The sequence below is a fragment of the Mobula birostris genome, chromosome 8 (assembly GCF_030028105.1).
Source record: "Mobula birostris isolate sMobBir1 chromosome 8, sMobBir1.hap1, whole genome shotgun sequence".
NCBI lineage: Eukaryota > Metazoa > Chordata > Chondrichthyes > Myliobatiformes > Myliobatidae > Mobula > Mobula birostris.
Window position 1 is genome coordinate 159,896,495 of NC_092377.1, and position 18,332 is coordinate 159,914,826.

Here is an 18,332-nt window from a genome sequence, read left to right on the forward strand (position 1 = left end):
ATTTTAGGTTCTACAATAGATTATAATCTTACTTACCATTAAATTCCAAAGCAGATAACAACAAAATGGCTTACCTATTTTTGAAGGAAATAGGGTCTCGTCATCAAGCTGGTCCTGTACCCATGTCATAAGGTAATCAATATACTTTGGAGCCGAACATTTGATTGGCTTTTTAATGTTTGTGCCATCAGCCCAGTGGTATTCGTATCTTAATGGCAGAAATGGGAAGAAGCAAAACAATGCATTAGCAGCGAAACTACAATAACTATTTAACTTTTAGGATGCAACCTATAATTAGTTAGCTAGAACTGCCAGTCCATTTTAAATGTTGTCACATTTTCTGATAACATGGAAGGAAGCCAATTGATTCCATTCCAGCTGTCAATACAATCCCATCAATTCCACACCGATTATTCTAGCAACCACCTACACGAGGGATAATTTACAGCAACTAATTACCCTACCAAGCAGGGAACCTTTAGCAACCCAAATAGCTTAGGGACTCAGGTCAGGACTAAACCTGGGTCACTGATGCTGTACACACAAAATGCTGGAACTCAGCAGGTCAAGTTGCATTTGTGGAAATGAATAAACAGTCAACGCTTCAGGCAGAGACCCTACTTCAGGACTGGAAAGGAAGGGGGAAGGTACCAGAATAAAAAGGGGGGAGGAAGGGAAGGAGGATCACTAGGAGGTTATAGGTGAAGCCAGGTGAGTGGAAAAGGTAATTGGGCAAGAGAGGAAGGAATCTGATAAGAGTGGTAGAACAGAGTGGACCATTGGAGAAAGGGAAGGGGAGAACCCAGGGGCAGGTAAGAGGCCAGAGTGGGGAACAGAAGAAGCTGTGGGTAGGGAATTCCCTCCCACCACCCCCCACCCTCCCAGGAGAAATCAATATTCATGCCATCAGGTTGGGAGCTACTACGATGTCGACTCAGGCCTAGGGAGCCGGCGTTGAGCATGATGACGGACTCTCCACTTCTCCCTCTCCCTCATCAGTGTGTTCAGTTCATCTACATTAGCCGCGCTGCTGTCTTCTAGGAGTGCGTTGACCATAGTCTTGGGAGGGCGCCCAGGGTTCATCCTCCCGTGCTTGGGCTCCCATATGACGACTAGGCTGGCAGGTAGCTCAGGGTGACGTAGACAGTGCCCCGCTAGTTGCAGTCTTCTCGCCTCGATTTTAGTGGTGAGCATCAGTAGATCGTTATAGAGCTCGGCGTTCGTCATGTGTTGTTGCCAACTCACGTCAAGAGCCATCTGGAGCATTCGTGTATAGCACCATCTAGAGGCTTTCGCATCATCTTGGCGAGTGTCCACATCTCGCATCCGTACGTGAGAATGGACTCGATGACTGCTATGAAAATCCTCTTTTTAAGCCCTCTGGTCAGGTTGGGAGCTACCCAGACGTAATACAAGGTGCTGTTCCTCCATCCTGACGGTGGCCTCATCATGGCACAAGATGAGGCCACGAATCAATGTGATGGAATGGGAATTGAAATTAAATTGGCCTCCAGGAAGTTCTACTTTTGGGGGATGGAGTGGAGGTGCTCGATGAAGGTTTCCCCTCAATTTATGATGCAGAGGCTGCATCGGGAGCACAGGCCACAATAGTCAATCCCAGCAGAATTGCAGGTGAAGTGTTGTCTCAACTGGAAGGACTGTTTGAGGCATTGAATAAAAGGTGAGGGAGGAGATGCATGGCAGGTGTAGCATTTTAGCTGCTTGTACAGATGTGCCAGGAGAGAGATTAGTGGGGAGGGACGAGTGGACAAGGGAATCACAGAGGGAGTGATCCCTGCACAAGGTATGGGGGTGAGCGCGGTGAGGGGAAAATAAAAGAAAAAGAGGATGTTTGTTAGTAAGACTCCTTTGGAAATGACAAAAATTGTGGAGAACAAGAGGAGCTCCAACACTGATTGGGATATTCGGGAAATGGAAGAGACGCGGGTAATGCAGCATCAATGGTGGAAGGAGGAAAACCCCGCTCTTTGAAGGATATCTCTGATGTCCTGGAGGGAAGTGCCAAAAATGGACAAAGTGAATTTAAGAGCAGCGCAGAAGTTGGAGGCAAAGTACTACTGGGAAAGGCTTGGAACATGGACTGTTCTATGTAACCACCAAAAGGCAGGCATAGCTGGGGCCCATAGCTACCCTTCAAGTCTGGAGAAAGTGGGAGGAGCTGAAGGAAAAATTGTTGATGGCGAGGACCAGTTTTGCTAATCAGAGGAGGGTGGCAGTGGAGAGGAACTGGTTGATTCTTTTATTGAAACGGAAGTGGGCAGCTTTAAAGCCTTCTTGATGGGAGATAAAGTGTATAGCAGGGGTTCCCAACCTTATGTATGCCATGGACCCTTACCATTAACCACGTGGTTTGTGGACTGCAGGTTGGGTTAGGCACTGGACATCCATGGTGAAAATGAGGCGGTCAGAACGAGGGAACTGAAAGTTAGTGAGGAGATGAACTGTGGTGCAGCAGTATTACCTGCCTTAATAAAGAGAAGTTGCTATAATTTAATGTGTGTGGAAAATAACACAGTGGCAACTAGTGGTGAGTGGTGTGCGCGGGGCCAGCAACTGTTCGCAATATACATTAATGATCTGGAGGAGGGACCAAGTGTAGTGTATCTAAGCTTGCTGATAATACTAAACTGAATGGAAAAGCAAACTGTGCAGAGGATACGGAGAGTCTGCAGAGATAATAGACGAGTCAACAGGGGTCTGGCAGATGGAGTACAACGTTGGTAAGTGTGAAAGAAAAAAAATGAAAGAGCACATTATTATTTAAATGGTAAAAAATTACAGCATGCTGCTGTTCAATAAGGCAAGTGGAATGTTGGCCTTCATTGCTAGTGGGATTGAATTTAAGAGCAGGGAGGTTATGCTACAACTGTATGTGGTACTGGTGAGGCTGCACCTGGAGAACTGCATGCAGTTCTGGTCTCCTTACTTGAGGAAGGATATAACTGCTTTGGAGGTGGTGTAGAGGAGGTTCATCGGGTTCATTTCAGAGATGAGGGGGGTTAGACTATGAGAAGAGATCGAGTCGCCTGGGACTGTACTCACTGGAATTCAGAAGAATGAGAGGAGATCTTATAGAAACACATAAAATTATGAAAGGAATAGACAAGATAGAGGCAGGAAAGTTGTTTCCACTGGTAGGTGAGACTAGAACTAGGGGACATAGCCTCAAGACTCAGGGAAGTAGATTTAGGATGGAGATGAGGAGGAACTGCTTTTCCCCAGAGAGTGGTGAAATTGTGGAATTCTCTGCCCAATGAAGCAGTGGAAGCTACCTCAGTAAATATATTTAAGACAAGGTTGGACAGATTTTTGCATAGTAGGGGAATTAAAGGTTATGGGGAAAAGGCAGGTAGGTGGAGAGGAGTCCATGGCCAGATCAGCCATGATCTTATTGAATGGTGGAGCAGGCTCGACAGGCCAGATGTCTTACTCCTGCTCCTATTTCTTATGTTTTTGTGCTCTGTTTCCCACCCCACCCGCCAAACTAATTTAAACCCTCCTGAGCAGCACGATTGAACCTAACCAGGATATTGGCTAAGGTGCAACCTATTCTCCTGGTCACTCTTGCCCCAGAAGAGGTTCTTATGATCCAGGAACCTGCAACCCTAACCCTCTACATCAGTTTCTCTGTTCTACTGTTCTTGCACTGACCAACAAGTAGCACTGACAGTAGTCCAGCAACTACTACCTTTGAGACTGCTTTTCCAGCCCATTTCCTTACCCCTTACATTCACTATTCTAGACCCCTTCCTTTCTACCAATGTGCACCACGAATGCTGACTCCTCACCCTCCCTCTTCAAGATGTTCTACAGCCACTCTGAGATATCCTCAGCCATGGCACCCAGAAGGCAACAGACTATCCTAACGTCTTTTGCAGTCACAGAATCTCCTGTGTGTTTCCCTAACTACTGAGTCTCCCATCAGTATTGCTCTGCCTGACCTCACTCTTCCCTACTGAGCCTCAGAGACAGTCACAGTGCCACTGATCTGGCTGCTGCTGTACCCTGAAAGATCAGCACCCCGTCCCCAGAGAATCCTGCACTGTCTTCCCCATACTGCTGGTCCCTAACTACGTGCAGCCTGCACTTCTCAAAGTAATTTTATTATCAAAGTATGTATAAAAAACACAATAGAATCAATGTAAAGTACACACAAACTGAACAACTAATGTACAGAAGAAACTGCACAAATAAAATTATACAGTAAATAAATAATACTGAGAACACGAGTTGTAGAGTCCTGAAGAGCGAATCCAAAGGCTGTGGAATCGGTTCAGAGCTGAGGTGAGTGAATGTTGGTTCAAGAGCCTAATAATTTTAGGGTAATAACTGCTCCTGAACGTAGTGGTGTGAAACCTAAGGCTCCTTTATGCCCTTCCTAATGGCAGCAGCGAGAAGAGAGCATGGCTTGGATAGTATGGTATTGTGACCACCTTAATAAAATTCTTGTCTATGATGCTCTCAGCATCACAGAAGATCTTAAGTGAGTCCAGCTCCAGCTTCTTCACATGATTAGTCAGGAGCCTCAGCTGGGCAGACTTCCTACAGGTGAAGTCACCAGGGACACTGGTAGCCTCCCTAATCTCCCACTCTTGCAGGAGTTGTGTAAAAAAAAAACACCAAACAAACAAACTCACTCGGCACATCTTTGATCTCAGACCCTCTCAACCCAAAGGCGCGCCTTCCCACGCCTCAGGCCCCAAAGTATTTGATCGTACATGTGTATACCAATAGAAACTACAGGATATGGGAAGAATATTGTGAAACCACCAAAATACCGTAATCCAATTGAATACAGTTTGACAACTAGTACAGGGGGTAAGAGTGAGGTGGCAAGAGAAAGCAAATCAACACGTTGACCCAAAAACTATCAATCGCTCTCTGCCATCCTGTTTCTGTTGAATGTCACACACATACAAAGCAGTGGAACCCATAGCTTCAGACTGATTTGAATGCAAGAATGAAAACAGCTGGTCATGCAAGTTCCCAAATTAGTAACAGTTATCCCTACGTGCAGGGAACTCGGCAGCAGTTCAAAGGACAAACACTGACATTTTACTTGTGCCAATGTGGATGCTACTGGTGTGATTCAGTGGATAGAGCATGGCAGCACAGTGTTTAGCGGGACACTATTATAGCAGCAGCAATCAGAAGATTGGGATTCAATTCCCACTGCTGTCTGTAAGGAGTTTGCATGTTCTTCCTGTGACCGCATGGGTTTTCTCCCACGTTCCAAAAAGACGCACAGGTCAGCGCTAGTAAATTGTGGGCATGCTATATTGGCACCAGTAGCGTGGCTACACTTGGGGCTGCTCCCAGCACCTCACAAACAATAACGCACTTCTAACTCTGACTCCTCATCTTTTTCTCTTCAGTCCTGATGAACAGTCTCTGCTCGAAATGTCAACTCTTTTCCATAGATGCTGCCTGGCCTGCTGAGTTCCTCCAGCATGTTGTGTGTTGCTTGGATTTCCAGCATCTGCAGATTTTCTCCTTTGTAGATGCACTTAATTGTATGTTTTGATGTAAATGTGATAGCTTTTTTTTTTAAAAAAGGTAAAGAGCATGGATAAGTCATTTCGGTGCAATTATGAAGAAAGCACAGCAGCACCCTTAGGAGTTTGCAAAGGTTTGGCATAAGATTTAAAACTTTGACAAACTTCTGTAGATGTGTGATGGAGAGTATATTGACTGACTGCATTACAGCCTGCTAGAATAACACCAATGAATGCTTTGAACCAAAAATTCTTCAAAAAGTAATGGACAAGGCCCAGTCCATCACGGGTAAAACCCTCCTCACCATTGAGCACATCTACAGCAGCATCCATCATTAGGGAACCCCACCAACCAAGTTATGCTCTCTTGTCGCTGCTGCCATCAGGAAGGTGGTACAGGAGCCTCAGGACTCACCACCAGGTTCAGGAACAGTTACTGCCACTCAACCATCAGGCTCTTGAACCAAAAGGGGATACTGTCACCTGCCCTATTACTACATACTTCCCACAACCTATGAATACACTTTCAAGCACTTTCATCTCATGTCCTCAATAACTTACTGCTTATTTATTTACTATTATTTCTTTCAGTATTTGCACACTGGTAATCTGTCCTATTGGTACGTTCTTCCATTGATGCTATTATGGTTATTAGATTTATTGAGTATCCCTGCAAGAAAACGAATCACAGGGTGACCAAGTACATTGATAATAAATTGACTTCGAACTTTGAATTAGGATTGAAACTTGTAGTATCAAGTTGGAAGTGGAAAATACTCCTTGCTTTAGAATTTTAGTGTGCATTGACGTGGATAGGCTTTTTCCATTGAGAGTAGGGGAGATTCAAACAAGAGGACATGAGTTGAGAGTTAAAGGACAAAAGTTTAGGGGTAACATGAGGGGGAACTTCTTTACCCAGAGTGTGGTAGCTGTGTGGAACGAGCTTCCAGCAGAACTGGTTGAGGCAGGTTTGATGTTGTCATTTAAAGTTGAACTGGACAGCTATATGGACAGGAAAGGAATGGAGGGTTATGGGCTGAGTGCAGGTAGCTGGGCCTAGGTGAGAGTAAGCATTCGGCACGGACTAGAAGGGCCGAGATGGCCTGTTTCTGTGCTGTAATTGTTATATGTTATATATATTATCACAAGTTCACTTCAGATACAAGAATAAACTTTGTTAGTAGCCCCCTTAATTACAACTGAGCAGTTTCTGCCCTATACGCATTGATGACAAACCAACTAGAATAAAAAGGCAAAAAAAAAGAAACTGCAGAGGCTGGAGACCTGGAACAAAGTGCAAAGAATGCTCAACAGGTCAGGTAACATCGGTGAAGTGTTCGAATTTCAGAACTGCTGAAGGATCATTGACCAGAAACGTTAACTCTGTTTCTCTCTCCATGACTGCTGCTCGTTCAGCTAAGCATTTCCATCACTTTGTTCTTAAATATCCTTTCAAAACTAATGAAATATCAAATCTAAGGTTTCATTTCTTTCTACCCAAGTTTAATTGTAGGTTTCCTAAAGATATCTGTGAGCACAGGAGAAAATAAAGCCAACAGCCACATGTACACCTGCTCATTAATGCAAATATCTAGCTAGTCAAATCATGTGGTAGCAACTCAATGCATAAAACCATGTAGACATGGTCAAGAGGTTCAGTTGTTGTTCCGACCAAACAGCAGAATGAGGAAGAAACGTGATCTAAGTGACTTTCAATATGGATTGTTTGTTGGTGCCAGGCAGAGTGGTTTGAATGTCTCAGAAACTGCGGATCTCCTGGGATTTTCATGCACGTCAGTTTCTGGAATGTACAGAGAATGGTGACGAAAGCAAAAACAATCCAGTGAGTAGCAGTGCTGTGGATAAAAATGCTTTGTAAATGAGAGACGTCAGAGGAAAATTACTAGACTGGTTCAAGCTGACAGGAAGGCAACAGCAACTCAAATAACCACACATACACTACACATCGAACCTTCAAGTGTATGAACTACTGTAGCAGAAGACCACAAACATCCATTCGGTGGCCACTTTACTATTTATAGGTGGCATCTGATAAACTGGTTACTGAGTGCACACTTCCAGGTCACCCAGCTATACTGTATCGTGGCTAATCCTAGACCAGGTGGTGGGGTAGAGACACATTTCTACCAAAGTGCAAGGCGCTCCTTCCCTCTGCTAGCCTGTAGGTCACCCTTGGGCAAGGTGTAGCACCTGTTTAGCACATCCCACCCCACCCCCAACCCCTGATCAGGGTCATGTGAAGCCATGAGAGCAGGTGGTGGATGGTCGTACGAGCAGCTGGTGCATATCACAAGTCCTGGTTATGCAAACACTGACACCAGGCAGACAATCTCTGAAGAGTATTGATAATGGTTGGGGTCACCCGTCTTGTAAAGACACTGCCCAGAAGAATGGCAAACCACTTCCATAGAAAAATTTGACAAGAATCATGGTCATGGAAAGACAATGATCACCTACATCATACGATACTGCAAATAACAAACAAATTAATCCAAGACCTTTATGATCACTGTGACTACGACAAAAAATAAACTGTATTCATTTTTGCCTTTCTTATTATTCAGAAATCCAGCAGCCACAGCTCTCTAAAAGTAAACTCCAAACAATTCTCCAAATAAAGATTTCTGCTTTTTGGCGATTTATTCATAGTTGGACATACCGCAGAGTAAGAGCACCTTCCTGCCCAGTGAATCTGTGCCACACTCTTACACCTGATGACCCCTGTGGTGACGTACAAACAGTATTGAGAAATGAATCTGGGTTGATGGCACTGTAATGGGGTTATGCTACTGTGCCGCCCCAATCTGTAGGGCCAATCTCTTAGCTGGCGATCCGGACCTTTTAGCTCCAAACTCTCCAGCGAGAGAGGAACAGACCCGTTGCACATGAACAGTGATTTCTCAAACTTCCAGTAATGCCCCCTCCCCCTTCACCATTCCCCACTCCTTGCCTGCCCATCGCCTCCCTCTGGTGCTCCTTCCTTTTCTTTCTTCCATGGCCTTCTGTTCTCTATTAGATTCCCCCTTCTCCAGAACTGTATCTCTTTCACCAATCAACATCCCAACGCTTTACCCTTCCTCTTTACCAGTTTCACCAATCACCTTGTGTTTCTCTCTCCCCTCTGTCCACCTCCTAACTCTGACTCCTCATCTCTCTTACTCCTGCTAAAGGGTCTCGGCCCAAAATGTCAACCATACTCTTTTCCATAGATGCTGCCTGGCTTGCTGAGTTCACCCAACATTGCGCGTGTTGCTCTCTGCACACATCCTGTCACTGCATTCAAAATCCCCCATGCTTCCATAAAATTGCTTACTGATCTACATTCCCTCAAGTTTAGAACAATGACACTAACATTCCTGACAGTTCGATCCCTCATACCAAACATTCAGTGAAATTATACTACATCGACTCCAGGAAAACATTTACTGCAAACTCGATTTGGCATACCACCTCCCAGGACTGGTAAAGGCTACCAAAAGTGATGGATACAACCCAGACCATCAGTGCAAAACTCTCCCCAGCATTGAGTATATTTACATGGAACGCTGCCACAAGAAAGTAGCGTTGATCAAAGACTCCCATCATTCAGTACATGCTTTCTTCTTGCTACTATTGGTTAGGAGCTACAAAAGCCTAAAGTCCCACACACCAGATTCAGGAATACACATTACCCTTCAACCATCAGGCAGTGTGAACAACTTCACTGATCACAACTCTGAACTGATTCTACAACCTACAGAATCACTTGAGGACTCTGACAACTCATGTTCTCAGTATTAATTATCATTTTTCTTTCAACTTGCTCAATTTGATTTCTTTTACACATTGGCTTGCCAGTCTTTGTGTGGTTTTTCACAGATTCTGTAGTACTTCAATCACTGCGATCAATAGCCTGTAACTTCCCTTTTGGAGTTAAACTTTTGAACTGCCTGTAACCTGGCATTTCTGTGGTGTGAGCTGAAATCTCAAAGGTGCAGGACAGTTGTAGCATGGCGTGTACAGTCCGAACTGAGACAGCAGGGCCCGGACACAACAGCAGGGGAAGAAGCCAATGTTCGGCCATTGCTGGAGTGCACTCGGAGGCAACTCAATGCAGTTGAACCAAGGCCCGAGTCAGAGGAAAAAATTCGAGGTTTGACTGATATAAGCACCAGGCTGAATTGAAAAGTTCAGATACTGGCCAAATCGAGGCAGCAGGCCCTACGCCCAAGGGCACATCAAAGCAGCAGGGCCTGGAGCCAAGAGCAAGAAAGGACCCTAGCTTTGGCCGATTCAAGTGCTAGGCCAGATTGAGAAGGTCAGGGTGTCGGGACCGGAGGCGAGAGATGGGCTGTTATTCAGCTCGCTGCTCTCAAGGTTTACCTGTCTCTGCGCTGAACTGAGGCCGTGGCCTGCAATTAACAGGCTCCTGAATCGGCTGCAGTGATAACTGACTTAGAGGTTGTGGACTCACCTTTGTGAACTTCAGTTCTGAATGTTATTAGCTTACTTTTATTGTTTGCACGATTTGTTTTTTTGCCCCTGCTCATTGGGTGTTTGTTTAAAATGGGTTCTATTGTAAGGAGATGAATCTCAAGGATGTATATAGTATACATACTTTGATAATAAATGTACTTTGAACATTTATTTCTTTAATTTCTTCTGTAAAAGCTTGCAAGAAAATGATTCTCAAGGTAGCATATGGTAACGTATACTATGCACCTTGATAATAAATTCACTTTCATCTTTTAATATTTCCCCATTAAGTCATTTGTCTTGCCATTCAGCAACTTCATAAAAATTTTACTATAAAATATACAGCATTTCAGCCTACCTTGGTCCTGCTGACATAACAGGGCAGCTTTGCTCCGTACAAAACTCTGTTATTGTTCCATATAACATGTTGATTTGGTTGAAGAAGTCCACAGCTGAAAAGAAATAACAATGTCATTTTTATGATAACCCTCAGGTCACTAACTTAATATTTAAAATGTACTGTTAACAGCAGCCTCCAGCTTAAAACAACCACAGGAAATGTTCCCCATGTTGTTATAAAACTTTACCTAAAGCAACAAGGATCTAAACACCAAAAATGAATCTCATGTTTGGCAAACTAACTATTTAATTCCCAGACATGTCAATTTTATACTTCCAAAATAATTCAGTATTTTATTTTGCGGGGAATGAAAGTTAAAGATTAGCTTTATAAATTAAGATAAAATTAACTTTGTCACTTGTACATTGAAACATACAGCGTCTGCATCATTGATGTGCTGGGGGAAGCCACAAGTTTGCCATTCATCCAGCACCAACATAGAATGCCCACAACTTACTAACTCTGACCCGCGTCTTTGTGCGACGTGGGAGAAAACCAGAGCATCTGGAGGAAAGAAACGCAATCATGGGAAGAATGTACAAACTCCTTACAGACAGTAGCAAGAATTGAATGCCAACCTTCCAATTGCTGGTGCTGTAGAGCATTATAATGCTAACCACTATACTATTGTACCATCGGGGAGAGGAGCAAAGGGGAAAAGGGAACAGAGAAACAGTGGGGGGGGGGGGGAGGAAAAATACTCATTTCTGTAACACTTTCGGTGCTTTCAGTGATACAAGCCCAAAAAGGAATACAATTTGGAACCCCAGTTTAAGATGGAACCATATTCCACTTTGTTTCAACAAGACGTTTCAAGAAAAGTTGTACAAACACTCAAATCAACAGAAAAAAAAATCAAAGCCACCCAGAAAGCTAGGAGGGAAGGCCATGGATCAAGTAAATGGTGGGAAATGTGATTAGTACAGATGGTCTGCATGGACAAGATGGGCAGAAGGGCTCTTCCAGGAAAACAAGTACAAGTGTCTTTAAAACACTGTATCGAGAATTTGCCACAGAATTTATCAGGAATACTTGATCAATCATTGGGCACTCAGTCCACATTTGGGAAATATTATACTGCACAGGCAGCAGAGTATTCCAGAGCTACATCAGGCTTACAATCAAAGCATACCAGTGCTGGGTCTTTAGACCATTCTCTCAGCAAAGGTGAACTCTAAGTCCATGATGTTTCAAACAACCAAACACTTTATATAAAAAAAAATGAAATCCTGGAAAGAGCTGGTTTTTCAACTCGTGATTTGGGGCACACTCAATAGTACAAGCCAAAAAAATTAAAGTTCATAATGTAGAAAGAAATGAACAATACTTTGTTCATATTTCTTCAGACTGTATTTGCAATCTTAACTTATTATGGCACTGAAGGCCATTCTGCCCACTGGATCCATACTAGCTTCCAGCAGAACAATCCTATCAGTCCCATTCCCCTGTAGCCTTGCAATTGCCTCTAACATGACAATATCATGAAATATTATACAGGCAGCAGAGTATTCCAAAGCTGAGGGCCCTGGCAGCTGAGAAGATAATCTGCAATGGTACAGTTACATATCATATTGTACAAAAGAATTACGCACACGAGTTAGGTAATGTTACTGTAGATTAGTTGGGAGACAAAAATACAAATTTGCCAAACTTACTATTGACAGCAATCCATTCATTAAGATCCTCGCCTTCTGGTAACATAACAGCCTGACGAAGATTACCACTGCCCAGGGTTGCTTCAGCGTGCTTTAGCAACTCATACTGGTGAGAACCTTCTGGAATGTTCTTTTTTGGTTTGAAAGTTCTATTACTTCGATTCCCACTGAAATGAAATTGGTACAAGTTATTCCCAATGCAGGAGATGGATAGGAAATTGCCCAATGGGAAGCAGAAGGAAAGAGTGAAGGACTTGGAAACAGTGAAAAATGTGTTAAAATACTTGTTGCTAGAGGGTAATACACAGAAAATACTGGCAGAACTCAGCAAGTAGGGCAGCATCTATGGAGAGAAATAAAGAGTTGACATTTCAGCCCCGATGAAGGGTCTCACCCTGAAAATTTGGCTCTTTATTCCTCTCCATAGATGTTGCCTGACCTGAGTTCCTCTGGCATTCTGTGTGTGTTAATCTGGATTCACAGCATCGGCAGAATCCTGTGTTTCTAGAGTAGAAGTTTCCAACCTGGGGTCCCTGGGTTAAGGGTGTGGGTCCACAGCATTAAAAAAAAAGTTTGGGAACCCCTGTTCCAGAGGGTGATGTAATTGCAACCATTTCCAGGAGGAGGCTAGCCACTCCAGAAATTTGATGAAGCATTTCCATTCACAAGATAGCCATAAACAAGGCTATCTCAGAATCAGTCACATGTGCATTACAATACTGGAATATTAGGCCACATTGCTCCTAGTAGCTACAATCACTGGGCATATTCATAGCTCTGATATTTCTGCAGTTTATTTTATTTGATAGGAGACTGCCTCTAACCAGGCACCAGTCCAGCATCCTCAAACTCAGATCAAATCAAATTCAAGTTTAAATATCATTCAACCATAAATGAACACAGCTGAACGAAACAGTGTTCCTTTGGGGCCATGGTGCAAAACATGCACAGCACATTCAAAAGAGAGAGCAAAAAACACACACATAGCTGCTTGAAGCCTATTCCTTTAATTTAACTGAACTTCATTGTCCTCTTTAGCACACTCCACCGTGTCGAACGTTCCCCCAGTCCCATAAACTCACAATAACCTCCACCTGAATCTCTGAACCCGAGGGAAAAAGACCAGGCAGGATCTCATTTTGCACTCTGAAGGAGGGTTCATCAAAAGCAGCCTTCAAAGTTCAAAGTAAATTTATTAACAAAGTACACTCGTGTTACCATGTACTATCCTGAGATTTTCTTGCAGGCGTCCATGGTAGACCAAAGAAATACAATAGAATCAATGATAAACTACACACAAAGACGGACAAACAACCAATGTGAAAAAGTGACAAATTGGGCTAATACAAACAAAATCATAATAGTAAATAAGTTGTAGAGTCCACAGATTGTGGTATCAGTCCAGAGTTGAGGTGAGGTTATCCATGCTGGTTTAGGAGCCTGACGCCTGAAGGGTAGCAACTATTCCTGAACCTGGTGGTGTGGGACCCAAGGCTCCTGTACCTCCTTGTCTGATGGTACTAGTGAGAAGACACCGTGGCCTGTATAGTGGGGGTCTTTGATGATGGAGGCTGCTTTTCTGTGGCAGCGCTCCTTGCAGATGTGTGATATTGAGGGAGGGGGCTTTATCAGTGATGGAATGGGCTTTGGCAGCTTTTCTGTTCAAGGGCATTGGTGTTTCCAGACCAGGCAGTGATGCAACCAGTCAGGATATTCTGCACTGCACCTATAGAAGTTTGTTAATGTTTTGGACGACATGCTGAATCGGCACAAATTTCCAACAAAGCAGAAGCGCTGTCATGACTTCTTCGCAATGGCACTCACGTGCTGGGATTGGACGTTTGCTATCACGCAGCAAAAAGAGGTGGTAGAATTTGAAAACACCTGGTTCCACTACAATCAAATTTATTATCATTGAACTATATACATGTATACCGTCAAACGACATGTTTCTCTGAACCAGGGTGAAAAGCACAATAGTACATATAAAACACAATAACTGAGGAAAGCAAGGATAAAGGTGAATTTCGCATAAACAAAGTAAAGAGCATAAACTGAATATTGTAATGTATAGATGGCTTGAGGGAAGAAACTGTTTTCTGTCCTGATCACTCCTGCTTTTACACAGCCCGATGGTAGAAGATGCTGGATGGAAGGGAGGGATCTTTGATAATATTAAGGGCCCTGCATATGCAGCACTCCTGATAAATAACCCCAATGGATGGTAGGGATACCTCTCAGTCATTCTCACAGTCCTTCGTAGGGACTTCTGGTCTGATGCCCTGCTGATCCCATACCAGATGGAGGTGCAACTTGTCAGGTTGCTCTCAATGGAGCTCCTATAAAATTCTGTTAAGATATAAACAAAGGCAAATATGAAGAGAAGAAAAGAGCCTTGGCCCTAGTTTAGTGGGCAGCTACACTGGAAAGTGTGATGGTGGACAGGCATTTAAGAAACAGTGCAAAAATTATTTACGTATATACACGAAGACCAAAACAAAACAAATGGAGAAGCGATTCATCAATGACTAATTAAGGAAATTAGAAGTACTAAAACCAGTGGTATACAAAAATTGCTTACAAAAATTACAATACAGTTGATGAATGGGAATATTTTAGAATCCAGAAAAGAACCAAAAAAATTAATAAAGGACAAAATAGTGGCAAAAAGTATAAAAGCAGACTGAAAACTTTACACAAAAAGCAAGAGATTAGTGAGATCAAATGAAGTAATATTTATGTCAGTCCTCAGAGGTCTTCAATCAAGGGCCTGGCAAGTATGAGAAACTGGTAGAATTGAGAAATGACCCAAATTGTAATCCCTAGAAATTCTAACTGTAGCCAAAGGTCCCTATAGTTTACATCCCAAAGTTCCGCAGATTTCCTAACATGTTCCTTAGAAATGGAAGGTGATAACTATAACCCAACTATTTAAGAAAAAGAGACACAGGCACACGCAGAGGCACTAAAAGGTTTAGGGGGCATTTACGCATTCTCTGGAGGCTGAGGGGAGACCTGATGGAGGTTTACAAGATTCTGAGAGGCAATGGGAGAGTAGGCAGGCAGTATCCTTTTCCCCAGGGTAGAAACGTCTAATACCAAAAGGCATGCACTGAAGGTGAGAGGGGGCAGGTTCAAAGGGGATGTGAGAAGCAAGTGTTTTTTTTCCCCCCACACTGACTGGTGAATACCTGGAATGTGCTGCCTGCTATGGTGGTAGAGGCAAATAAGAGACATTTAGATAGGTATCAGAATGAGGAAGATGGAGGGATATGGACATTGTGTAGGTAGGAGGGATTCGTTTTTGGGTTTACTTTTTAGCTAGTTCGGCACAACACTGTGGGCTGAAGGGTCTGTTCCTGTGCTGTATAGCTCTAGGTTCTAAACTAGCTGAAGCAGGCAAAAAGTTGGAATTCACAACAAAGGGTGTAATAACATAACACCTATTACCCGGTTAGAGGAAAGATGAAAAACACTGCCATGAATATTTACGAAAATGTTGGCAGGACAAGGACATGGGTTATAGAGAGAAGATGGGCAGGCTAGGACTTTACTCCTTGGAGTGCAGTAGGAGACTGAGGGGTGACCTTATAGAGGTTTATAAAATTGTGAGGGGGCAGAGATAGAGTGAATGCAAACAGATTTTCTCCCCAGGGACAGGGAAACAAGTACAGAACAGGAAGGGCCTGCTTCCATGATGTATTGTTCTGTGACTATGTGCATGCAGCGTCACGCTGCCTTTTTTTGAGGGAAAGGGAACCAAAAGTTAAATAGGTTTAAAGTGGTGGGGGTGGGGTGGGGAGAGGAGATGTAAAATGGACCAGAGTTGCAACTCCTTCACACAGAGGACTGTGTATATATAGAACAAAGTGCCAGAGGAAGTGGTTGAAGCATGCACAATAATAACATATCAAGAGATTTAGATCATTAGCTGGATAAAAGAATATGGGCTACACAGGATTAGCTCAGGTAGGCTCCTCGTTTGCCATCAATGAGTTCATCTGTATTATCCTATAACATTTTATCCCAGAGCAGAAATTGCTAATACGGGGGGTGGGGGTGGGGGCATAATTTTAAGGTGATTAGAGGAACATATGGGAGGGTGGGATGTCATAGGTAGGTTTTTCTTTTTTTTTGTGTGGAATTTGCTGCCGGGGTGGTGATAGAGACAGCATCAGGTACATTTAAGACAGCGGTCCCCAACCACTGGGCCACAAAGCGTGTGTTACCAGGCCGCGAGGAAACGATATGATTTGGCGATATGAAACGATATGAGTCAGCTGCACTTTTCCTCATTCCCCGTCACGCACTGTTGAACTTGATCCCACCCCCCACCCCCACCGTTGGCTGGTCTGCAAGAATATTGTCAATATTAAACTGGTCTGTGGTGTGAGAAAAGGTTGGGGACCCCTGATTTAAGAGACTCTTGGATAGGCACATGGATGAAAGAAAAATGGAGAGCAATGTAGAAGGGAAAGATTGAACCTACTCTAAGAGCAATCAAAAGGTCAGCAAAACATCATGAGTCAAAGGCCTGTTCGAGAGGAGCAGAATTAGGCCATTTGGCCCATCGAGTCTGCTACGCCATTTCATCATGACTGATCCACCACCCTCCCAACCCCATTCTCCCTCCTTTTCTCCCAGTAACCTTTCAAGTCCTGACTAATCAAGAAGCTATTCGCGTCTACCTTCACCACCAACTTAAACTGCAAAGTAACCTTTAGGGAACCCTGCATGAGTGCTCCCAAGCCCCTTTGCACCTCAGACGGATGAATTCTCTCTCTGGTTAGAAAACAGTCTATACTTTTATTCCTTCTACCAAAGTGCATGACCATACACTTCCCGACAGTGCCATTTCTCTTACCCATTCCCCTACTCTGTCTAAGTCCTTCTACAGCCTATCTGCTCCTCCACTCATCTTTGCATCAAAACTTACTGTGCTGTACTGTCCAGTTTTCTATGATCTATCTCAGCAACGAGCAAAGTCAAAATGAAATTTGCATTTGACTAACCAAATGGACCTCTGAGGATATGACTGGTAGAATAGATAAGGGGAAAACCAGTGGATGTGTTGTATTTAGATTTTCGGAAACTTTTGATAAAGTCCCAGAGAGGAAGCTAGTCAAGAAGTTTAAAACGCATGAAATGGGGGATAACAGAGCCATTAACTGAAAATGCTTATCAGACAGAAAGCAAAGAATGGGAATGAATGCAACTTGCTCAGGTAGGAAGGGCGGAATACTCCAATGATCAGTGCTTGGGCTCAAGCTATTCACCATCTGTAATCTAGCTGAAGTGTACAAATTACACAGGCTTTTCAAGTTTGTTAATGTGGAAAAGCTGGGTGATTGTGTAAGGATATGTCAAGTGGAATGCACTATGGAAAAACATGAGTCATTGACCTTAGTGCACACAACAGAAAAGCAGAGTTTTGAACGCCAAGTGATTGGGACAACGTTCAAAGAGACTAACTATGTATGCCCCTGCACATCACTTAAGGCCAACATGGAGGTAGGGCAAGTGATTGGCAAGGTGTAAGATATGTTGCCATCATGAGAGGATTTGAATACAGGAGTAAGGAAGACATTGAAATTGTACAGGGCCTCGGTGGGACAGCACCCAGACTAAATAGTACCCAAGTAAACTCGTGGAATGTGGATTCCAGGGTTTGCTGGATGAGATGCGATCAAGTATACTGGGACGAGGTTCTTTAAAATTCAGTAGAATAAGAGACCTTATCAAAACAAAATTCTTATAATGCTTGATGGGCTGGGGGCAGAGATGTTTTCCCTTGCAGAAGAGTCTAGGACTAAGGGAAACAGTTTCAGGATAAGAGGCAAGTCATTTAGGATTGAGATGAAGAGAAATTTCTTCATTTGGTAGGTATGAATCTTCAGAATTCTCTCCCTCAAGGGCTATTGATGCTGTTGGTGTTCATTGGAATTTGAGAGTGGAAGATTTGTTTATACCGAGGGGACCAAGCAAACCAGGGAAATGCAGGAAAATAGTACTGAGATTTAAGATCTGCTATGAAGAGCAGAGGAGGCTCAAAAAGGCAAATTGGCCTGCTCTGATTTTTTAAAAAATCTCTAGTGACTTTAAGGCTTTTTCTACTGAGGTTGGGTGAGACTAGCACTAGAGATCATGGGTTAAAGGTGAAGTGTTTAAGGGGAGCATGAGGAGGAGCTTCAACTAGAGTGTGGAACGAGCTGCCAGCAGAAGTGGTAGTGGATACAAGTTTGATGCAAGGTTTAAGAGAAGTTTGGATAAGTACATGAATGGGAG

At 43.4% G+C, this 18,332-nt stretch overlaps 1 protein-coding gene across 1 annotated transcript in view; it reads right to left on the reverse strand.

The window, feature by feature from the left end:
• The window catches only part of LOC140201870 (MOB kinase activator 1A), a 42,448-nt gene that overhangs the window by 14,412 nt on the left and 9,704 nt on the right, over positions 1-18,332 (reverse strand). The window contains exons 2-4 of the mRNA XM_072266618.1: positions 12,048-12,214; positions 10,351-10,444; positions 75-208 (exon numbers count right to left, since the gene is read on the reverse strand). Of these exons, the coding sequence (XP_072122719.1) occupies positions 75-208; positions 10,351-10,444; positions 12,048-12,214 (395 nt within the window). The remainder of the gene's footprint in view (positions 1-74; positions 209-10,350; positions 10,445-12,047; positions 12,215-18,332) is intronic.